Source organism: Serinus canaria, chromosome 5, assembly GCF_022539315.1.
Source record: "Serinus canaria isolate serCan28SL12 chromosome 5, serCan2020, whole genome shotgun sequence".
Classification (NCBI taxonomy): Eukaryota; Metazoa; Chordata; class Aves; order Passeriformes; family Fringillidae; genus Serinus; species Serinus canaria.
The window spans coordinates 29,918,169-29,941,819 of NC_066319.1; the positions used below are offsets into that span (position 1 = coordinate 29,918,169).

General features: G+C 36.9%; 1 protein-coding gene across 20 annotated transcripts in view; it reads right to left on the reverse strand.

Annotated features, from left to right (window-relative positions):
- Positions 1-23,651, reverse strand: part of GPHN (gephyrin) — a 271,212-nt gene that overhangs the window by 94,785 nt on the left and 152,776 nt on the right. For 17 of the 20 annotated variants that reach the window (XM_050975922.1, XM_050975918.1, XM_050975920.1 and 14 more), the window contains 4 exons: positions 8,846-8,940; positions 6,551-6,617; positions 2,200-2,472; positions 821-928 (listed from right to left, as the gene is read on the reverse strand). In XM_050975922.1, coding sequence (XP_050831879.1) covers positions 821-928; positions 2,200-2,472; positions 6,551-6,617; positions 8,846-8,940 — 543 coding nt within the window. The remainder of the gene's footprint in view (positions 1-820; positions 929-2,199; positions 2,473-6,550; positions 6,618-8,845; positions 8,941-23,651) is intronic. The other 3 variants (XM_050975933.1, XM_050975932.1, XM_050975921.1) reach the window with 1 other exon arrangement.

The following is a 23,651-nucleotide window of genomic DNA, read 5'->3' on the forward strand; positions in this document are numbered from 1 at the left end:
AGTGACCTCAACTCAAAAAAAAAAATAAAAAAAAAAAGAACCACTGCAATAAATGGGTGTATGTATGTATGCATATGTACTATATAGCTTTATCATCAGGTGTGTGAACTTTAAAGTCTCCACATTTCCTCAGTGACTTTTCAAGAGACAGAATCATATTTTAAAAACAGAGGCGTTAGGCTATTTGATTGATGGTTTAAATTACTATTTGCCTAAGAGAACAGGTCCTTTTTTACCATTCACTGAAATAGTTTTCTACTATTCACCAAAACCCAGTAATTTATAATAAGTCCATTGCTTCCTGACTCCTGGAGTCTTCTGTCTTTTGAGAAATTCTACTTCTACACTGGAAACAAAATTAGGCAGAAAGTGCAAGTAGTGAAAGCCAACTATGAACACCCAGTGCAAATGCTGTATTATGTTGACAAAAAAACTGAGAGAAAAGCAACAAAACGAGACAAAGAGGAAAAATTTACCATTTCATAGCTCTAAAGCAGTAATTTTAGGAGATTATTTTAATTATATTCAATTATCAAGTATATTAGATGATAAAACCAGTGACTGATGAGAAGCATAGGCTTTATAGCAATTATTATATCTCAGCAGAGAAATGATTGAAAGTGACAACACACATGACCTTTACCTTGTTTAGCCCTTTATCTTAAACAGGTATTTTCTGTAACGTGGGCTCTCAAAGATGGCACTGATGTGTCTTTGTTAGAAGAAACAAATAGCACTGTCTGTGCACACATACACTAGGAGGCAGGCAGAGCATTTTTAGTTAGTGTTAGTGCAAAAGCCTCTTGGAAGTGTCTCTTACCAGTTCTCCTGCACTGCCTGCTGTGTGATGGCAGTAACTGATGAGACCAGGGATGGGCTGTTGACCTTTAGCCATGATAACAGCTGGACTGGTATAGGATGGATGCTTCTAATGCACAACACATAACAGCCATGAATACAGTGACAGGAAAACATGAAACTGTTCAAGCAAATGACCAAAAATGAATGAGGTGAAAACTGTGACATCGAAATGCCAAGCTCATATGAACATAGCCAGTTGAAATCTCAGGTTATTTCCTGCCTTTAAAAATGGCACATATTATTTATCTTTGCCTGCATCCAAAGAAATTAAACAATTTAAAATTTGCATTAATAAAAACTGATACTTGCAAATGATAATTACCTTAATTCATCCCTGCAAAGACATATGTAATCAGGATTTTCTGTATATTGGGAGATGATCTCCAGCTGCAGCTGTCTTAGAAATGTCAAGATGTCTCAGACCTGAATTCACATTTCTGGAGTTAGAATAGTGCTGCTTTGGGTTAGAAATTGTTTCATATAATTTTGCGTTACTTACACTTTCAATTCTCATAATAGGAATTAAAAGCACAACTTGTGGAGTAGATATGGAATAAAACAGTTTGGAAAAAACTGTTTCCAAACACACAGGGATCCATTATTTTTCCATTCAAAAACTGAACCCATAAAACTGAGGTAAATATTTATATATTGTTTCAAATAGTACAGAAATTCTTGGGAAAATATTTAAAATTTGAATTCAAATTATTTAAAAAGTGTTACCTCTTTTTCTTCTTTTGCAGTCTCCAATTAATTATTTCAGTTTGAGTAATGCTGATCTATGATTACTGGTTAAAGCAAGGCTCTGAAGACTTCATGATATTTAGTTTGTTGGCAGAATTTCCCATCTTTTATGCAGACATGCACATTGGAATACAGTAATCAGGATAGTTTACTACTTAAGTTGTTACCTGTCTGTCATACTTTTACCAGTTTTCAGAAACTAAAATTTTAATTTCAAATGAGATATTTTGGCTTGCAAAGTTTTGTTCTGATTCCTTAACATGCCGCCTACTGGACTTTGCATGCTCAGGCGTGTGAATACTTTGAATTATAAAAAGCCACTAAAACCAGTCTGTCACATCAGAATGGTATCATAAAACATATGTTAACACCAAGTTAATAAATGATATTTCTCCCACTGGAATTGGAAATCACCTACCAAAACAGAATTCATACTGAGCTTCATTATGAAGCTCTACTTCTACAAAATGTACCTGAAATAAATCTGTTTGACACGAAGACATCAATGTAGAGTCATAACATGCAAATGAACATTGGTGGAAAGTGCCTGAGACAGAAACTGAAGGGTCTCTTAAGGAAAGAAGCCAGACTCACCTTAGCTGCAATGGCTGCTGCTGTTATATGTGAAGAAGAACTGTCCTCTGTTGAGGCAACTCCGCTATCCTTCTTCTCTTCCTCCTCTTCCTCACACTGCACTCCTTTGTCTTCTGTCTGTTTGTGAGGGCTGGTGGTTGGAGGAGGAGAAAGAGGAGGTGGTGGTGAAGGTAGATCTTCAAGCTCATCGTGTACCTCCTTTACTTTTACAATGGCATCCCGCAAGAGATCAATGGCGTGAGGTAGGGCTGGCAGTATAAACTGAAAGCATTCCTATGCAGAATGAGAAGAGAAACCACTATGAAAAGCTACCTGCACTTGCAAATAGGAGTTTACTCTTTCAGTATATTTGGGATTTAAATGCATCTTTTCATGTGATCATAAATAAAACCTACCACGTCCTACGCAGCTGCTCTTAAAAGATAAATGAACTCAGAAACAGATCTGGTGACTATTCTATAAATTTTTGCCTTTTTTCATGCAAATATGATAAATTGCACAACAGGGCTATTGCAATGAGCTAATACTGAAAACAAAAGTTACATTTCTGTGAATATGTAATACATAAAAACAGTTCACAACAACTGGCAGAACGCTACAAAAAGAAGAAAAATATTAACTATATCCCTGCAGGGATATTACCTTCAAATCCTTCCTATTATGCTCCCTCACAATTAGAGAAAAATTCATAAGGGTTTTCATAATTATACTTTTACATAATTATATCCTTTTTTATTCATGGACTTATTCTACATACTGGAAGAATGACAAACTACACTGATGTCATTGTAATGCCATGTAACTAAAAAAACCCTAAAAATTCATAAACAAGCTATTTTTCAAACCTCTCCTTGTTCTATAATCTTACAAACAGTTAGAAAGTTTATTTTATATGGCTGGAGAAAGCAAAACTGCAGATGCTGTGCAATTGCTCTTGCTCCACAATAACTACCTATATATATAGGTATATGTATTATAACTACTATAATACATATAACATGTACAGCTACCTGTGCTGGTGCTGCATCAGATCAAAGCAGAACCTCAGGATGTAACAGGCTGCAGCTGCCTGCTCTGATCAGGCTCAGTATGAATCTCAGCCTTCTTAAGGCCTATTTCAGTAAAGTCTTGAAAAACAATCCAACAACAGAGACTCCACAACCCTTGCTGGCAACATGCTTTAATGCTTAATTACGCTCAAAGTGTTTGGGGTTTTTTTTTCAGTTTTGTTTTGGTTTTCCATTTCTTTTCTTTTTCATCTGTAAGCTACCTCATTTGATTTGTGACTATTGTCTCTCATTCCTCTGCCAGGCACCACAAGAAGGTTTTCTTATGTCATTTGAGGAGACTGCATATAAACATTTAAATATTGGAAAATGATGGCAGGGTCACAAAAATAATTGCTATGGCAATGCAGTCAGGAACCCACAGGTTGACAGAGAAAGCTGGCAGTACTCCTTTTGTTGCCCTTCAATTTTGTTTCAAGCATAGGAAGATTTTTAAAAATGTATTCTGACATTTTAGATTACCCAGAAAATAAATTATAATAATAATTTCATAAATAGATAATGAAAAATATTTTCAATAAATAAAAATAATTATGTAAACAAAATAATAAGAAAAGAATCCATCAGAAATTATTGGAGTTTATATATCCCACTTTGTTAGTACAACATGACTCACAAGCATTGTATTTCTTCAAAGCTTCTAAATAAGAGCACATCTTTAGTTGCTTCTTTATGAGTAATGAATGATAAGTCAGACTACTTCATAGATTTATAAATTCTTTAAACATTCAAGTTGGTAGTGCAAACAGCTGGAGTAAACCAGATGAGTACAAATGCTGTATAAAATGAATGCATAATAAAACATATTTGTAAAGATAATAAAGATTATGACTTACAATGTAACTGCAAACTGCAGAGTTATTGTGCCTTTTCAGTATTACTTTTAAAATAGTTTAAAATAATGAAGCACACAACCATCATTACTTTAGCAAAGAAGCAGATCTCAAGTAAGTGAGAAAAAAGAAGAACAATCTCTGAACTGACCAATAAATGTAATAATTGACTAATCAGAGAAGCACATTCCCCACTCCAGCACTGAAATAAAGCCTTGCTGGCTTGAGTGTTAATGCCCAGATTCCCACTAAGTCCTCCAAAAGCTCATGCTGCAGATGAAACTCATTGTCTTAGGCAATTGTTACTACAATTATAAAATGCCAAAGACTTAAAAAAATCTGGTAATTTCACATTTTGCCCTCTTCCACAATATTAACTGTATTTTGCAAGACTAAAAAAAACCAAAAAAAAACCCCACAGAAATGGAAGATTTCTGCAGATGTGGATTCAATGGTACATTCCACACAGATGTTCTCTGGTGAAAACATGTTTGGCATGCAGTCCATTTTTGAGGTGAAGCATTTACACTGCTGTCATTTTCCATTAATATTTTATTAAAGAACTATGTATAGTGCTGCAATTTCATAGCTTTATATAATCTTCTCATATGATCGTATTTATAAAATGGAAAAGAAATTAGCAAGTGGCAAAAGCGAAAAATGAGGGAAATTCCTGGTGACAATCTGTCCTTTTTGGTTCTTGAGATTCAGCCTTTTATGGGCCAATTTTCTCCACTCTTCATCTTAAAAGTCTTTGCTGAAATCTGAGACTTTACAGATGTCTCATACTAAAAGAAATCTCATGCTAAAATGACAGGGCAGATCATCATCATGACAGGAACAAATAAAAATCAATTTATTACAAGCTTGCTTGTATGATGCAATCATATGACACTTTTCCAGCAGAATTAACTTTTTTATGACTTACCCAATATCAAACTACTGTTAAAATACTTATTAAAGCTTTTTTCATTTCTTTTCTTCATTCACTTTCTGCAATTTACCTATCTTTAAAGTCTGATTGCCTCAGGACAATGACAATTGCTTCTGTGGGTTAGGAGTGCTCCTGAACACAATAAAATCTATTAGAGATTGCAGGCTATTTCATCTCTCTCCTAATTCAGCAAAAGAAGTATTTATTTGTGAAATAACCTTCTTACTGGTACATCACTTCTTTAAAATGGGTGGCCATTGCAATGTTAAATACATGTACATACATATGATTTCCCATGTATAACTGGAAGAATTTCAGGAAGGTATACTCCCACCTCATCATCCCCCAATGCCTCTCATGTGTTTTGAAGGCTTTTAAATTTCCTTTAAATTACAGTCTCACTAGATTTCTAGAAATGCTGTAAGGAGTCGTAGAATCATAGGAGGGCTCACACTGAGTCCTTGAACAGAAACACATGGACAGTGTATCTGAAAATCTGTGGTGGCTGCTCAAGACCATAGTACTCAAAACATTTCCTCTTCAACTTCCAGGTGACAGTCCACATAAATTTTGTATCTCCAGACAGAAGTCTAAGAAACAGAGACTTCAGGGCTGTGCTGCTAAACACATCAGTACTGCCTGCTCCAAGCCTGGTTCATCAGATGTGTACCAGGAATGCATTTCTTAGAGGCCAGAGGTAAAGACATTTATTAACAAGGCCAGATTTAGTCTGAGCTTGGAAGAAATAGATTCTTGTGACAGATGGGGACCTTCCTCAGCAGTCTTGTATCAGGTTGTACAGATCACTATTCAGCTTGGCAGTATTTCTGTGAAGACTGTTTTTCTAGCAGCCAACTATGAAGAAATTAGTGAAAGATCTAGTCTTATTAACACACACATGAATCCCTGCTGGAGTTTAATTCTCCTCCTCTCAGCTATAGAGTCAGACAGAAAGCATGGATAAAGAAAAAAATTTTAACTTCTGCATCCAAACAGAGCAAAATGCAGGGAGAAAACAAACTTTATAAAGGGTGAAAAGTGTGATATATCCATATAGAAAAGATTAAAAAGCATTCTCAAACTCTTAAAAATTATTTCCCTTTCTTCCCACTTGCCGATCAAAACTGCAAATTGCTCCAGCATGTTCGACCATATACTGTGCATTCCTCTTCTGTATAAAAAAGAATGATTTCTTGGAAGCTGGAGACAAGCCAGAGATAAGGGACAGTTAATTAGAGAAGAAAGAGAAAGTGTAAGAGATCATCAGACTCTTCACTGCCTGCTCAAGTGCGCGCTCTCTTGCACTGCAGGTAATGTTGTCCTGGTCACACAGCACCTTCCATCAGACTGGAGCTGTATGGTCCTTGGCTAAGAGGGATGCTGTGCTAACTTTCCATGAACATGCATTTCAATTCACTTTTGTAAAATTTGTTGTAGTGGGCACTTTCTACCATTCGAAACAAGGAGAAGTGCTCATCATAGTTCCTTCCTAGCAGATCAGTAAGAGCATTTCCTACCTGTGACCCTTTCTTGCTTCCTGGAAGATTAATTATGAGAGTTTTCCCTCTGATTCCACACACAGGCCTGAAATGAAAGAAATACAGACTGAAATGCTTGCATGCAACTACATCCATTACCAAAACAAAAGGAAAGCATTTAAGATAAATTCTATGATTTATCAGATTTTATAAACTTTATTTCCAATATATTTGCTGATTATGTTCTTGAGAAAGAACTTGGGAGAAGCTGAGGTGAAAAAGCAGAAAACAAGATTTATAGGGTCTAACATTAAACTGATAGTACAAACACTGGCTAAATTTCCATCTTTATTGAGATCTGTGTAGCTCCCTTAATTCTACTGCTAACTTGTGCCAATACATTATTTGATATAGTCCCTATTTGGTCATACACATGGTTCCTTTGCAGTGTAATTAACTGTGTCAAACATTATGTCCCTGGCCAGGTAAAAACACTAAGCTGTGCAGTTGTGCCTGTTGTATTAATTCAAATAGGTTCTTTCTATTTAAAGATTAAACATAAGAAAAGCAGAGAAGGAAGTTACTCTCAGGTGAAAATTCTATTTATGCAATTTATATATAATTCTTCTTCAAATAGTTTCTCCTCTCCCTCAAGAAAAGACAAAACCAACCACCAAAGAGAGAAGATTTTATTTATTTATTTATTTTTGTCTTTTAGAAATTCCTTTGGTGTTGATGTAAGGCTGAACACCCAAGCGCTGAATGTTTTCTGCTGGCTAGAGTTTGACTATTCCACATTTTAGCTAAACATTAAAAAAAAAAGAAATTAAATTACAGAATCTTGTCTTGAGGTTGTAAAAAGTGGCTTACAAAAGCCAAGGTGAAAAAAACCCCAGGGCTGGGATATAAGGATAATAAAAATGCAAAAAGACAAAACTAAACCATACAGATATGGAAGTTACAGTTTAGAGAAACTGTAGGACATTCTCTTTATGGAATTAAAACCTGAGCTGTAAGTGAAGACAGAACAGAAAATAAAATAATTTCCAGCTATGGCATTAGCAAAAATTTTGAGCTAAAGGACATGGCTTGTTGGATAGTTAAGTTCCCTGGATTTCTTTTTATACATATAATTCTCAGTGATTCATGTCATTTATTGGTTGCGTGGCATTTTTAGCAGGGTAACAAGTATTTCCATGACAGCTGGCACAATGCTCACAAGTAAACAGCACAGAGATCGTCTTTGTGCCACTAAATGAACTTTTGATATCACACAAGCCAGCCTGAATTGTTGTTTTCAAACGGCAGTTTGAGTATTGCCTGACTCCTAGCCTCTCTTTTCTCACATTGCCTTCTTTCACACTGTGTACCCCCAGCTTAGAAAGAATTCCAGCTGAGGAATCCCTACTGCAGCAGAGATGAGCCTGAATTAAAGAAATGTGTTCATTTTCTCTTGTTGCAGTAGCCAAGCTCACGGAGTACAAACCCAATCCAGCAAATCCCATACGTGGGTTACAGTTTATGGCAGACTTAGAACAAAGGAAATAAGAACTGTCCACAGAGGGATAAAAATGGAATAGTGGAATTGTGTCTGGCAGACAGCTCCTTTAGTAGTCATCTTCTTGGCTCTTCTACTCTGCTTTAAATATTTTTGAGCATTAAAAGCTAAATGTCCTGTACAACCAACCCATAATCAAGAAAGGACTAGCAGCCCGAAAGGACTAGCAGCCCGAAACTCAAATTTTCAGCCACCAGTAATCAGACCTAGGGGCTCAAGAGAGAAATGGAGCTGTCAAAAATTCTCAAGAGAGCACACAAATGTAAGTAAAAGTGCTTAAGTACTGCTGGCAAAGGTATTGTGTGTGCTTTCAAGAAAACCACACAGACTGTGAATGCATTCCAGGGACTTTGAGAGATAAATTAATGGTACTCCTCCAGATCTAGGGTAGTACAAAACATTTGTCTCTATCAAAGGGGTTTTTTTGCCACAAAAAAGCATGTTAATACTTGATGAACAACACACAGAAAAATTCTTCACTCACCTCAAAACACCACAGTTCTAGAATGAGAAGGCAGCTATTTAAGAGTATGCATCAACATTATAAGTAACCTGGCACAGAAAATACAGGAGGATCCAGTCTCTAATACAGACAACAAAGGGAATTTAATGAGACAATGCAATTACCATTATTTGAATTTGGCCCCTTCTCTGAAATTGAGACTTCTGGTCTTGATAACAATGGCAGTCTTCAATGATTTGTGCTCAGCCATTGGATAACAATGAGTAGTTCCGTGGAAAGAGTTCCCCTCATATTTTGAAGGAAGTAGTCTTACCTAGAGAGCATGCCCAGAGGTGTAACATTAAGTGATCCCATCAGCATTGCCAGGGCCATCCCCGGGGCTTCTCGCTCTATTACTTCTTTAGTGGCCTGCAATCAAAGATTAAATAGCAAACTGAGTGGACAACTGCAAGGATAAGACAAAAATGAAACCAGCTAAAAATTAAGTAGGAACATCTCATTTTTTTTCTGCCAAGAAATGTTGTTGCTAAATTCTCAACTGAAACAAGCTATAGAGTTTTTTTTTTTTAGTTGTGCAAAATAGGAAAAGAAAAGGAGTTGGGATGGACTGTTAGCAGCACTGTGAAGATTGCTACAGAAAGTTATAAAAAGTCAGGACCCTATAAATATAAAAAGTGTTAACCAACACCACAGAAATAACAACAGCCTCCAACAGAACAGAAAAACTGTTTGAGAATAAGCAAAGAATGTAACTGCCTTCTCTTCCTCATCAATCTTGTGCATTTTCCTGTTGAGATTTTCCCAGGCATGAGAAGGATGAATCAGTCTGTGCAGAAGATATAAACAAAAATTTGCAAAGGGAAGCCCATGTAGCAGGCAGGCAGGAAAATAGTAAAATGGTAATGATAATGGCCAGAGGCTGAGGCCTTCCCCTTTCATCATGTCAGCAAAACAGCAGTTCCAAACAGGCTGGTGGCTTTTATTCATAAGCAGTCCATACACAGTGAGCATTGAGAAATCTGGAAGCAGAGTCTGAAAATTATTGTCTTTTTATCCTTTTCCCAAACAGGGAATCAGATGGAAAATCATTCACAACCTTCTGTCCTTACTTCCTAACACAGATTTTCTCAAATACACAGTCTATCCAGTCACCCAACATCTAACTTTTCTTAGGACACAACCTCTCAAAGACAGGTTACAGCCCTATCCTCTCCTCATTTCCCCCAGTAGCTGCTGTTCAGTGGATCACATTGCTTCATGCTCTGAAACAAGATTCTAACTTATTCATCACAAGTAAATTGGTAGCAATGGTCATAAAACTGTGAAATCCATGGTATAACATACAGCCAAACTACAATGCTTTGATGGTACAACTATCAAAACAGAAACAGAAAAGAACAACCTAATCATAAGGACACCTGAATAAGCTGAATTTTTTTTGTAGTTTGATATAGAAAAAAGCCAGGCAAATTATTTTGTGGGAAAGATTCAATTATAAATCACATACTTGTACTTTTGTAAGCTCTTAGTTTACAAAGAGAAAACTAAAATAATAGAGAAGGAAAATGACAGAATTAACCCAACAGCACCCCTTAAAGAAGGACGCTTACATGTAAGGGTTCTTACATGAAGCAATAAATAAAACAGAAAAAAAACCCCCAAACATCAAGAGTACAGACATTCAAATGGCCATATTCTCAGACATGATCACCAGCTTTTGACATTTTAAAAGGAATATCAGAATATTAATTAATTAGAAATCAATATCATTATTAGAAGACATCATACATTGCTACCAGGTAAACCTTTGAGTACTTTATTAATAAGCAAACCTGTAATGTGCTCAGTTAGGCGAAGCTGGAACTTTGGTTTATTAAAAAAACAGGCAATTTTAATTTAGTAGCTGACACCACGGTCTCCTGTATTTCAAGCATAGCAGGTTGGTTTTTGGATCTGCCATCCTCTATGCAAAACAGAAAAGTCATATAAATACAATCCAGTGACTGTGTTTTACACAGGGAAAATAAGAAGAAGTGAACTTGGAATGATGTAGACAAAAATAAAACTCCTCCATGGAGAGAGATTACCTTAAGATACCTGCAGAGGTATGAAATCATCAGTCACATTAAAAATTCTTAAGACATCCATAGACCAGATGATTTTTATAATACAGAAGATAAAGACATTGCAATGGTGAAGAGACACTTTGCTGACCACAAAAAGGTTAGTGAAACATGGAATTCTCTGCGTGTGCATACTTAGCAAGTCTGTATCCATGCCTTTTCATTTCAGTTAATACCATGCTTCAAAGCTATTCAAAACTTTTTAAATATAAGGTGCATTTTGAGATTTATTTTCTGCCCTTGAGCACAGTGACACTTTGAAGATATCATTAGTTAAAATTCTAAGCAGGCTTCAAAGGTAGTACAAGATGCAAGACAGTCCATGAACAAGGTTCCTGCAGCTCAGGGATTCCTTCAATGAAATTCAAGTCCATTCTCCAACTTCACAAGAAAAATGACCTTCATAAAATGTCACTGCTAGCAGGCAATGTTATTATTAAAAATGTATAGACTAAGCAACAAAATCTGAAAGGGCATAAAGTCCAAGCAGCACTAAAATCTTCAACACAAGTTTCTAAAAATAGTTTCAAAATAAATATGCTTATGTTTATTAATGCAGATGGACCTCTACCAACAAGGAAATATTTCCTATTTGATGTTTGCAGGCTGACTGGACTGGATGGATGTAACCAAAAAAAGCTGCTGCTAAGTAAACCACTGTTACAGTGACATCTGCTCTTGAAATTAGCCACTGTATAGTCCACTTTTGGGATGTCCTTAAATAACATGACTTAAAATGTGCCTTGAACAGGAACTGAAATCACCATCACACTGGGAAGCACACTCTAAATTTGCTATACATATATGAATGAAAACAGCAATGCTGCAATCTGTAACAACTTTTTGTTTCACCTAACAAGGTACCAAAGTGCTGGTGGCCAGGTTTTCTCATACTTTTTTCACTATTTTTTGCTTGAAGGAAAGGTGGAAGAGTGATGTCAAACCTAGATTTTCATCTGTGTCCCATTCAGGAGTTAACTGCTGGCTGCCAACACCTGCGTCCATGGAAACTATTAAGGAATTAGTGACTCAGCACTGTCACATTTCCCAGTACTCTAGCAAGGCTGAATTAAGACTGTTCAACCTTGTTTCATGGGCAATTTTTTTGTTGGTAGTCTCACCATCAGCCAGCTGTTGCACACTGCAGGGGGCCATAGTGTTGGCACAGGATGAATCACAAATGAAGGCTGTTGCCCTTGGCTCCCTTACAGCAGCAGTGGTGACACTGTTGGGCAGATGCAGGAAAAAATGATGATGTTTCGTTCAGAGCTGTCACACTGATGCCTTAATCAGGACTGAAGCTTTACACTGATTCTTGAACCTGAGGCTGATGACTCAGGTACGTGGACAATACTGGAGCAAAACTGCATAAAACACTAAAATGATACCAAAAAGCGTCCCCAGTTTCTGATGGATAAGCTGATAGTGCAAAGAAAACAAGTCCATATAGGAGGGAGGTGGAAGAGAGGGGCTCCACAGAAACAAAAGTACCTGAAAGTAAAAGCCAGAGTTCAGGAGAAAGACAAATGCGGAAAGTCCAGCTTGGAGGTTGCAAAGAAAGGCAAGGTTTGTAACTTAGATAGGACAAGAGAATGTGGGAAGAAGGAATCTAAAGTGGGAAGGCAGAACTGCAGGAAATCCAAGCAGTAGGATTCTCAGAAGGGGAGATTTGAGCATAGCGTGAAGGCGAGTGAATGAAGTGTGTGGGATGGAATACAGCAAGGAGGTTGGAACCTGAGGATTTTTAAGTTCCCTTCAAATCCAAACCATTCCATGGTTCTGCTAAGAAAGACTGCCCAAGGCAGCTTTGACAGAAAATAGACGAGGGAGAAACTCAGGAGAAGCAAAATGGGAAGACAGGACATGACAGAAGTGTCAGGACATGGGGGAGCCACGGAGAGAGACAATAGGATTGAAAATAAAATGCTAGTTTCTACTCCAAAAAGGAGAAGCGGACAAACAATTTAATTATTTAGGATTTACTAAGAACATCGATGAGAGTAGTGCTTCTTATATTTCATTGCTATATGAATAAATGCAATTGATTTTAAAGCACATTTTTGATTGTTTACAAAGTGCCTTTTTATTGGAGTTAGGGCATTATGTTCCCAAACCAGCTGGTATATTTTTAGATATCTTTGACGTAGTTGCGGTTGCTTAACAGATGGCTCACTGCCAATTGGTTTCACAGAGTTCTCTGCTGCTTCACTGCCTTTCTTTGCCTCCACATAAATTGTTAGTTCAGCTTCTAACCTGTGGAAACCCTCCCAGGCTGTTATTGGAGGACAGACCAAATGCTGACTGATTCAATTGAATGATCTAGGACTACTCTTCTGGAAATGTTCAGAAACTCCTTATCTTTGTCTTTCAGGTATTAAGCATTGCAAAGGTTGACCTCAATAGTAAGCAATGATCTGAGACATTTCATATACTCTGCAGCTGGTTTTAGGCAGTAATAAAGTTTCACTTCTTCAACTAAAATGCAAATATGAGACCCAGAAATCATAATAAATTCAATGAAATTTAGATGACAGAAACTGCCTCTGTGGAAAATAATATTTCTGTTGAACAAGTTAAAATCTATGACTCTGCATAGAATATAATAGAGCTATAAATGCAAATTAATGGACAAATTTGCAGATAATTTATATTTAACAGACTACAGCATTAGCATCAATAAGATTTAATTACCTATTTAAGCTTTCCACTGAAAGCAGAAATCTTGGAAGGGCTTTACCAAAGAAATACCTATATAACCTCTGCAACAGAGCTCACAGACCACAGAAGAGCAGAAAAAAACTAGAGAGATAGATCAGTCAAATATGCAACAAAAGGGTCAGTCAGGTCTGTCAACCAGTTGTGTAAGAAGTGTGCACTTTAGGAATAAAAATTGCATCTCTCAGCCTGGAGACGAGATGCTTCTTCAAAGTTATTCAGAATTCCTCTGCTGGAGACAACACATGTGCCAGTAATTTTTATTCACAAATCAGCTATTTCAGCTTATTCTCTACTTTCCTACTCTTATTTGGCAGGAAGAAAATAGAGCTTCCCGTGGAGCTAGACTGATAAGAGCTTCTCACCAAAAAAACACTAATCTATTTCTTCTCCACGAACAACAAGAAATACAAGTTTCAGCAGTTGGTTTCTTTCAATACATTGGAAAGTTTTTTGGATAAGGATTTTAACTCATCTCAGTTTCACCATTATGCTGTCTTTCCTTGAATTCTTCCTGTTCTTTGCCACCAATAACCTGTGTGGTGATATTCAGTGTCTTTTTTTTATGGATAAGGCATGACAGGATTTGCAGTCTTTGATGTTTTCCAAAATCTAATTTCTTTGGCTAATTGCTCAGTTATCTTGACAAATGGATGGAACTGATCACATTTGCTAGTGCTACAAAACAATCAAAATCAAGTAGGTTTATAAAAATGTAATGCTAAAGTAAGGCTAAAGTGGTGGCTGTGTTTGGGATGACTGGTGGTGACTAGGCAGACATGGGGCTAGTGCTGACCCTGATGCATGTGTTTGCTCTTCCTCATGCAGTGATGATCCAGCTTTGCTAATTTTACTTTACTATGTGTTTAAGAAAGTCATACTGAGACTGGTGAGTCCTTGTCGGGAATTGTTGCTGTTAAATCCAGCTATGTCTACACATAGACATATACTAAGAGCACTCTCAGACTTTTGTAGGGTTTTTTTTACATAAAAGAAAACAAAACATGTCTAATCCTATTACAGTGGCTTACCCTGGCGCCTTTCCCTCTTACCAGTGGTAAGCTCGATACATACTTCTCTGCTAACTGACCCCATTCCATTTTCTTTTTCCTTTTCTTCTCCCAACTCAAGTCCACAAACAGCCAAAGTTGAATGGATCCTTGATTAACGTAGCCAGCTAAAACTGAACTCTACAAACTGGTGTAGCTGCACACACTAATAACACATTTCCACTGACAATAATTCTGCAGCACAAGAATGCTGCTTGCCCTCTCAACAAATCTGCAGTCATTCTGCTGCCACCCAGAACCTAAACATCACAGAATGATCCTACAAAATTTAATGGTGCGAGGAACAAAAATGTCACAGCAGTAACGACTGTTAGATTAAATACAGACTCTGTTTTCTCTATTCCCCCCCCGTCGTTGACTTCCTCTGTAAATTGCCTCCTCTGAATTCTCTCACTCCTTCCACTGGGACCCACCATACCATTTATTGCAGCCTAATGCCTGTGGCAGGAGACCCCTGTGACAGAAGCTAATTCAGTGTCTGCCATCTTTATAAACCAGCAGCAGTGAACGAGTCTGTCAGAACACTCCCACTGTGAAGATGACCACAAAAAGCAGGTAGCAAATAGAGATTTGCTCAATGATTTATGCATGACCAAGTCATGAATATATTTAATTCCCAATAGCTGGACCCCAATGAGAATTACTTTTGTAAATAAATTATTATTATTATTGTAATCATCACCAAAAAACTGTATATTAATTAATAAAAATCTTAGTGTTCATTGTAGCTTTCCTCAAAAGTCCTTGTTTTGTTCAATTGAAATCAAACTCATTAAAATATTTACTTCATAACACTCAGTTTCTTTTTTACTTATAGCTTGCAAAACATTTGGAGAAAGATGCTTCACATTTTAAACACTACAGAGAAGCTGAAAATTTAAATTAATATACTAGAAAAAACAACCTTGTGGAATTTGTAAATTATTCTTCCACTTCTGCAGTTCTAGATCTAAATTTTTTAACTAAACCTGATTGCATTTATATGCAATATAAACTTCATAGATCAGCTATTTGCTTGCCCCATTTGTGCAATTGAAGTGTTAATGAAATTGATGCACCTGGGCATCCAACCATGCACATTTGCTAAATATCACATCTAATATATATTGTGGCAATAATACTTTTTTATTCCCGATCGCTAAACAAAGTTTTAAGATCTTAAATGTGTATAAAATATTTACACCATAAAAACTGATCTTAATTTTATGATTCTGCCTATTCCTATACATTGTCATAAACCCACTAGAACAATCATTTTCAGTAGCTGCTAAAAAAACAAGACACTAAATGCTCTTCTGCACTGTAAGCAATGCATTTTGGCTGTACAGAGTTGGTCCCAGCCCACAGATGCAGTACATTACAGCTCTCTAAAGGGGTGTGTTAGGCCAGAGTCAAAAGGCAGAGTATTTGCAATGGTGGGGAGGTCAGGAGGAGCTTGGTAAAACAACAGATGGGAAAAATCCCTGCACTTAGTACAAAGAAGGGCCAGGTGTCTGATTCCTCTTTGAGCCCTCTCTCTATGTGCAAAGCGCTGTGCTTCCCACAGCGACTCCACTTTGTGCAAGAACAAATCCCTTTCTGTCCAGCAAAAGTAGCATAGCTGAAGACGTCCTGGTAAAGACATTAAAACCATTTTGCTATTACAAAAACACTGCTAAAATGTTTTCTGTTAATAATTACTATTATTTTAAGTTTTCCCTCAGCTATTTCAAACTGCTTTGTATTAATATAAAAATAGGAAATCCAGACCAACTTTTAAATAATTCTCTAAAATTTGAAGAAAAGGAACAAAACATGAGAAGTCAAAAATTTTGTTCTCTGAAAAACAAACTATGCAGCACAAATGAGAGAAATAAGCATGGGTATCTACACTATGCCAATAAGAATTCTACATGACTGAAGTGACAACATAATGAGCTTTAACTAACAGAATAACAGCTAGGGAGCACTGTCTCATAAAAATATACCTTAGACAGTGTTTCTGGTTATGTGTACTATCTTCTAGACTATATATCTATACCAAAGTGGAGTCAGGCTACAGTCAGCTCCTTTCAAAACTAGTGCCAAACTTAGATTCTTCTATATGGGAGGAGTGGGTGTATTTGTGGTTTGGGGAAGTATACTCAGCAATTAACCAGGAGAGAAGTAAGAACCAGAAGTTCTAACTTACAATTTCACTTCTATAAATAAATAATTTTGCAATGTTTTAGCTCTAGCACACTGGTTACTGAAACTGAAATGTGGAACTCTTCTGTTTTGAGGATCTTGTCTGATGTTTCCTAACATTTGCTACCTTTTGCCAAGAACAAATAAGGCACACAAAACACTCGCCCTTCTGAAACTTCAGTCAAATTCTTCCACAGGTTAAGCAGCTCCTCCAAACACTTCCAGATCTCAACTCTTCAATGTTGAAGATGTAATAAAAACAACCCTTCCCAAAAAACACCTTCTGCACTACAAAGGGCGGACTAATGAGCGCTAATTTTTCGGGAATACACCACAGCAACAGAAGAACTACAAAAGAATACTTTCTCTCAAGATTCTCTTACAGGTATCTTTACTCCCCAAGAAAATGATAAAGCATCTCTAACAACAGCAACTTTAAAGAACTTTTTCCATAACCTAAAAATTCATAGAAATTATTCTTTTGTGACATCCAGTGATGCAATTCATGTCTTCAGAGTCTGAACAGTTGTCAGTTTTGGCACAAGCCAATGACACTTTCGTTAGAACTGAACAAGCAAACAGATTTTGAAAGCCAAAGTGACCTACTGTGCATTCTCTCAAATGATTTCCTATATAGGACTATTTTAACTTCTGGCACAAATCACATTTTTCACCTCCAAGATTGTCATGGAAACAATTGAAACAATTCTGGTTTCTCAAACAGAAGATTAAAATTGTTTTGTTGAGAGTGCTGTAGTACAGAGCACTAAAGTGGAAGACAGCAGAATTCAGAACCTATATTGAGTGAGGAGTATTAAATATATTAAGTTTACCTTTTCCTCTGGAATATTATTATTTAATTAATGGCTTACAGTAGTTTATAGTAATAGGTAACTATATATATATATATATATATATATATATATATATATATATATATATATATATATATATATATAACCCCCTGTGCAGAATATATTCTCTCTATTACAGTGTTCTTAAGATGTTTACTATGCACATTTCCAAAACACCATTTTTTTTTTCAGTTTTAGAAGATGTTAAAACATCTTTCATGCACTAGGTAAAACCAGTTGAATCATTTATTGACACTACTCAGCTGTAACAGAGCAATGCTTTCACATGATTACAACTTTGCACTGTGTAGACAAACTCTGCCAGTTTACTTCCCAGCCACACAACTCAATGTTGAAACCCTCAGGGTTCCTATAACATACACACTTTTTCATGAATATAGATATAGCAACACAGGTATATAAGCACCTCCCTTCACATAATTTTCTGCTGTGCTTGAAACAGCAGACCACGTTGTGCAGAAAATTCTTTTTGCTTTTTAATAAAATTCCCAGTGTCCAAACTTTTTCAGCACACTGAAAAAGTTTTTTTTTTACACTAGCAGTGTGTGATGGATCACTGAGAAAAGGCAGTAGCTTTTAAGAAATGACAAGGCAAATGAGATTCTTGGATAGGCACAGTGAACAAGTTAATACTTGCTCTGTGTACTCAAAATGTACCCAGGACTCCTGCACTGAATGTTAAGCATCTCACTACCACAGCAAATGTGCTCATACTAAGTGTACAGCAAATACTAACATCACACCTCTAGGCAGACTAACTCAAATGAATAATCAGACAGTGTTTCTGTATAAATTATATGGGTGATGCAAGACCATAATTCAGAATAAAACAGAAATCAAATGTACCCAATGTTAGCTGTCCAACACTTTGTATCTGATGAAACAAATTACATCTTAAATAATCATGTTTTTTAAAAAGAAAAGATAAAAATGAAAATAAACAAAGACACAAAATATTTTTAGGGAAAATATTAGACTGTCTAAACAGTGTAAAAGCTATTGAGAAAATCCCACAGTTCTAGCTACACTGGAAAAATCCATCTTTGCTAACTTCAAAGTCAAAAGAAAATTCTATTCTCTCTTTCTGCAAAGAATGATGGTGATTTAACAGCAGCTTCTCATTAGGATTCTGCAGGACATAAGATCCCTAGGAGACAAACACATCTAAAAGAACTTTGTGCCCTTCTCTGTTCTTCTTCCAGGAATGCCCAGTGCTGACCAGCAGAAATCAGTAAAATATGGATGAATTGTAAGAGAGTTTAAAAGACACCACAGTGTTAAACCTTGCTGTTCATGGATTAATTCTGTATACCACTGGATACCTAAGCATTATTTGGTCTCAAAGGAAGAACTGTTCAGCTTATAGTAGGAAGTGACAATAAACCAACAATTTTTCACTTTTAAAAAGGGAGGTGTAGGCCAAAAATTCAGCCAAAATTCAAGTGCAACATGTAGGTTTCATTCAGCTTTGAAATCTGCAAAATCTCCCACTTGAATGTGATGATAATTAGTTCACTGGAATGAGTGATGTATGTGATTGCAACACTACACGAAACAAAGCTTATTTACCACTCACTCTGGCTGGCTGCAGAAAGGTGGCGAGAAGAAATCCTAATAAAGGTGTACAAATATGTATTGAAAGCAACCAATGAAGGTGAAAAGGATTGATTACTGTTGCTATGACGTTCCATGAGAGAAGTAAAGGCCAAGTGAAACAAAAGCTTAGGTGCAGTCTCAGGTAAAATTTCCAAACAACTACATAAATCTGACTTCATTAAACTCCCAAATGAAGCTAAAGAAGCTCCAGCAAGTCACAGAATAGCTTGAGTTGGGAGGGATCTTTTAGAGGCCATTTAAGCTCAATCTCCCTGCAATAAGCAAGGATATCTTCAACCAGATCAAGCTGTTCACAGCCCCACTGAATCTGACCTTGAACACTTCCAGAGATGGGGCATCCATAGCTCCTCTGTGCAAGCTGTGCTAGTGCCTCATCACCCCCACAGAAAGGAATTGCTTCCTAATATCTAAATCGACCCTCCTTCAGTTTAAAATCATTCCTTCTTGTCCTATCACATCAGGCCCTGCTAAAAAGTTGGGTTCCATCTTTTTTACAGTCCCTCTTTAAGTCCTGAAAGAATGCAACAGGTTCTCCCTGAAACCTTCTCTTCTCCAGGCTGAACCTAAAACCTGTCTGGGCAGAACAGCAGCAAAAGGTACGGGGGGAACAATCTGTGACAGTCACGGATTCATTACTTTGCACATGCATCTGTAGGAATAGGGCCCAAAGCCAGCAGAGATGCTGTGGGATGTGTGGTGAAGGAATTGATGTGGGCATGATAGCTTGCTGCTAGGGGTGCAAAACCCTGCCTTTATTTACAAACAGCTGCCCCTCACTATTGATGAGAGCAGCAACAGGATATTTGACTACAATACCATCTCCACTTCTCCCCAAAGTATCAATTTTGCATTTGAAATCCTCTTTCAAAGGCAAAGGATGAGAACACGATCCCATTCTGCAGACAAGTCAACAGGCTTGCTCCTCTCTTCCTTGCCAGAGCTGGGATGGCTCTGGAACATTTGTGCCTCTGCCTGCCTTGGGCATTACGTGTGAAGAGTTGTACATAGCATTATATGCCTACATTTTGTAGATCTAGTGCATTTATCACAGTCAATCTAACAAGAATGTGTAAGATGCTGCTTTCATGAGCTACACTATCCGTGAATCTGGGCTCATGAAAGCTCTTACTGGATGTACCAGACTTAAAGTCAAAGCCAAAATTGGCTGCAGTCAGAGAGTAAGCTGCCTGCACCTACACCCTCTTGATCTCTAGTGAAGAGCAGGGAAACAAGGGATTGATCTGCTGACAAATTTTTATACTCTAAATGAAATGCAACATCATCTCCTCATTTTTCCAACAAAAGCTATTGGCTAACGAAGTTAAGAGGAAACAGCAGAGAGACACTAGAACTTACTCTGTATCAATTAATTGCAACAGCAAAAGCCTTTGTCAGTGCTGACAAGCATGAAGGAAAAGGCATGTATGTTCTTTAGCACAACATGTATCATTCAAAGCATTCTTGTCTAAAATTAACCAAATAATTTTTTCCATCTGAATCCAGAAGCAACATACACACATAATAAAATCTGAATTCCAAGTTGATACAAGTCACTGTCAGACACATTATTTTTAAGAGTGGAAAACGTCAACTGAAAGTGAAGGCGGTGATTAAATGGATCAAGGGAGTGAAACACCTTCTGGAAATCCCAAGGTAGAAAAATAATCATATATCTCTCCTTCTTTTTGAGTGCAAAAGACCTGTGTTAGTTAGGAATTTGTTTTTTTCTTTTCAGCTGAGGAAATTAGTTGCTTAGAGACTGCAACATTGCTATCATCAGAAAAGACACCTTTAAAAAATAGACAAGAATAAAGAAAGTGAACTGTAAAAAAATAAATGGAAATTAAAAGTGCATTGAAGTTAAGAGAATATACAACAAACACTCTCTCCTGCTAAATAATTTGCAGGATTTAGATATTTTAGTTCAGGAAATGACTATGAGAACTGTAACAGGGTTTTTTATCAGAGATAATAAGGAAGGAAAATAGTCTGAAAACAGAGGAATAAAACAGAGATAAAATAGGGCCGATAACAGGAAATTTAGTCATTATTCTGCAAAGGGAAACTCTGTGAGCTGGAAAGACTTGTACTGCTCATGACTGTTTTAGAAGCTAATTTTTGGTAGAAAATCAGCACAGGATAGGCTAAAGAGTACCTTCAACCTCCCCACCTCCTGAAAATAAGAAGGAAAAAAGACTAAAAAACCTCCCCAAAACCCCTATTAAAATAAAAAAAAAACCACCACATTAAAAATGTTGTATATCACTATTCCAGGGATTTAACAGCAAAAATGTTACTTCCAAAGCTTTGTGTGCAAACTTTTCTTTAACCAAATGTTGACTCATTTATAAGACAAAACCTAAAATTTATTCTTTCAACTTACGACAGATTCTTTTAGAACTAACTCGAATATTTGTACCAGGCAGAAAACTGATTTTACTTGATATGTTACAGTGAAGCTGCCTACGACAGCACTGCATCAGTTTTGCCATAGAATGATTTTCAGTGAAGGAAATTCCACACATTCAAGAAAAAGCTTAGTGCTTATTTTCCTCCAGCTTCTGCTGCCTTTCTGCATTTAAAATTCATGTAACTCAAATATTATTTGAAAAAAAGGCACTATTAATTAAAAAGGCACTATTAATTAAAAAAAACCTATATTAAAAATAACTGAAATGATACACAAACAAATTATGTTTCTTGGGATGAGAACTGAATTCTAGCAGTATCCTGCAGCCCTACAGTGCTTGAGTGAATATTCCTCCTCCCTTTCAGCCCCTGCTATGCTTCTCAAACAACAGTCTAGGGAAGCATCAAAGTAATACTGGGAGGTAAAGCTTGGAGAAAGAGATTTGCCATTGAGACCTGTTCTTGTCACCACACCCTTCAACAACATGAAGCTGGTGGGAAGTGAGAGACTGACAGCCTACCATCTTTAAGAGTTTATGAAGTTGTGAAAAAACTACGCTTGGAAAAGCAAGAGAAGGTTGGAAAGGCTGAGATGAGAGAGAACAGGAGAGCCTAGGAGACAGCAAAGGACTAAAATATAGGTGGACATTCACATCCTCCAGCTCCTGGGAGCAGAACACAAGTTAACTGGTTTCTAGGCGTTAACGTGAAAACTGGGAGAAGGCTCCTACTAGCTCTTCCTCTGAACATTGCTAACTCTCCTGGGAGCCATCCTCCACAGCAGCAAGCACGTGTTGGGGCATGGGAACAAGGTGCTCTCACAGTGTCTTTCTCTGATTTCACAGCTGGTCCCAACACTAGTGAAAGCTGCTACTGGTTCAAGGGATGCTGCCCTGCTTCTATGCTTATGATGCCTCAGATTTTAGATTTTATATTTTTTTTGATTTTGTGCTGCTTTAGTGTGTAGTTCTGAGCTTCATATTCAGGAATAGCAAGCTCTCTTTACAGAGTAGGTAGACAAAGTAATTCCTTCTCTAGCTGGGGACCAAGGACAAATGGTCCAAATCTCAGGCCCAGGAGCGTAAACAACGGTGGACTGAACAGAGAAAAACAAGAATGATGGGACTTCATAACCTAAAGCTGTAACTGGTCAATTGGCTCAAATATGCTAATGGACCAGAACTTATAAAAGTGAGAGATCTCATTTTGTGACAACTTTGGTTCATCTCAGGTGTAGTCCTTGTTGCGCTCTTGAGCTGCCCAAGGTGTATCCATTGAGGACTTTTAATAAATCCCTACTTTATTCTTTAACTCCGTCTAACCTCTGGTCTAGGCCAGCCTTCACAAGGCATCACTTAGACATAATTTCACATATTTAGGGTACCTTTGAAGATAGAAAAAGCAGGAGTGGTATATCTGAAGAGATTAAAAGCTAAGGTTAAAGGAACAGTATATTAAATTTATTTAAATATAGTGAGAATTTACTATGGAATTATGACAGGATTCTTTATGAGAGAATATTTTCTCCAGGTCCTAGTTGCTACTGGTTTCAAAAACACAAACCCAACAACACTTGTAATAAACTAAAATCTGTGTCTAGAAAAAGAGGTCAAATGAGTTGAATTAAAAGAAGAGCAGGAAATCCTGCATCTTATTCTAAGATGTGACAATGATTTATTCCCTTACTATGGACCTTACAGATGTAGTCAAGTCCTGGCTCTTAACGTGTGAAAGAGAGACAAAAGGTTTCTGTAAACTAGCAATTGACCATTCTCCCAGTACAGAAAGAGGAGGAAGCAGCAATTAGGACACATTTTGGTTTGGTAATACTGTACTGATCCAGTGGTTTATTTAGATTAGCTGCAGCCCTCTGTTTTAAATAAAGAGACCTGTAAAATTTGTTTAGCTTCTTTGATCCACTGTGTTTAATGAACACAGCTCTGCATTCAAACCCTAATCTTTCTGAGCCTGAGCAACAGATTGTTTTTCCCTCCTGTTATTACCTACCTTCCATGGATTCTGAGGTACCTTAGGTAATATCAGGGTTATAGTACTTAATTATTATTGGATTGAATACTTAATATTGTACAACTTAGTCACACACTTCTCAAATAAAGTGATGGAAGCAAAGACTAAACACAATT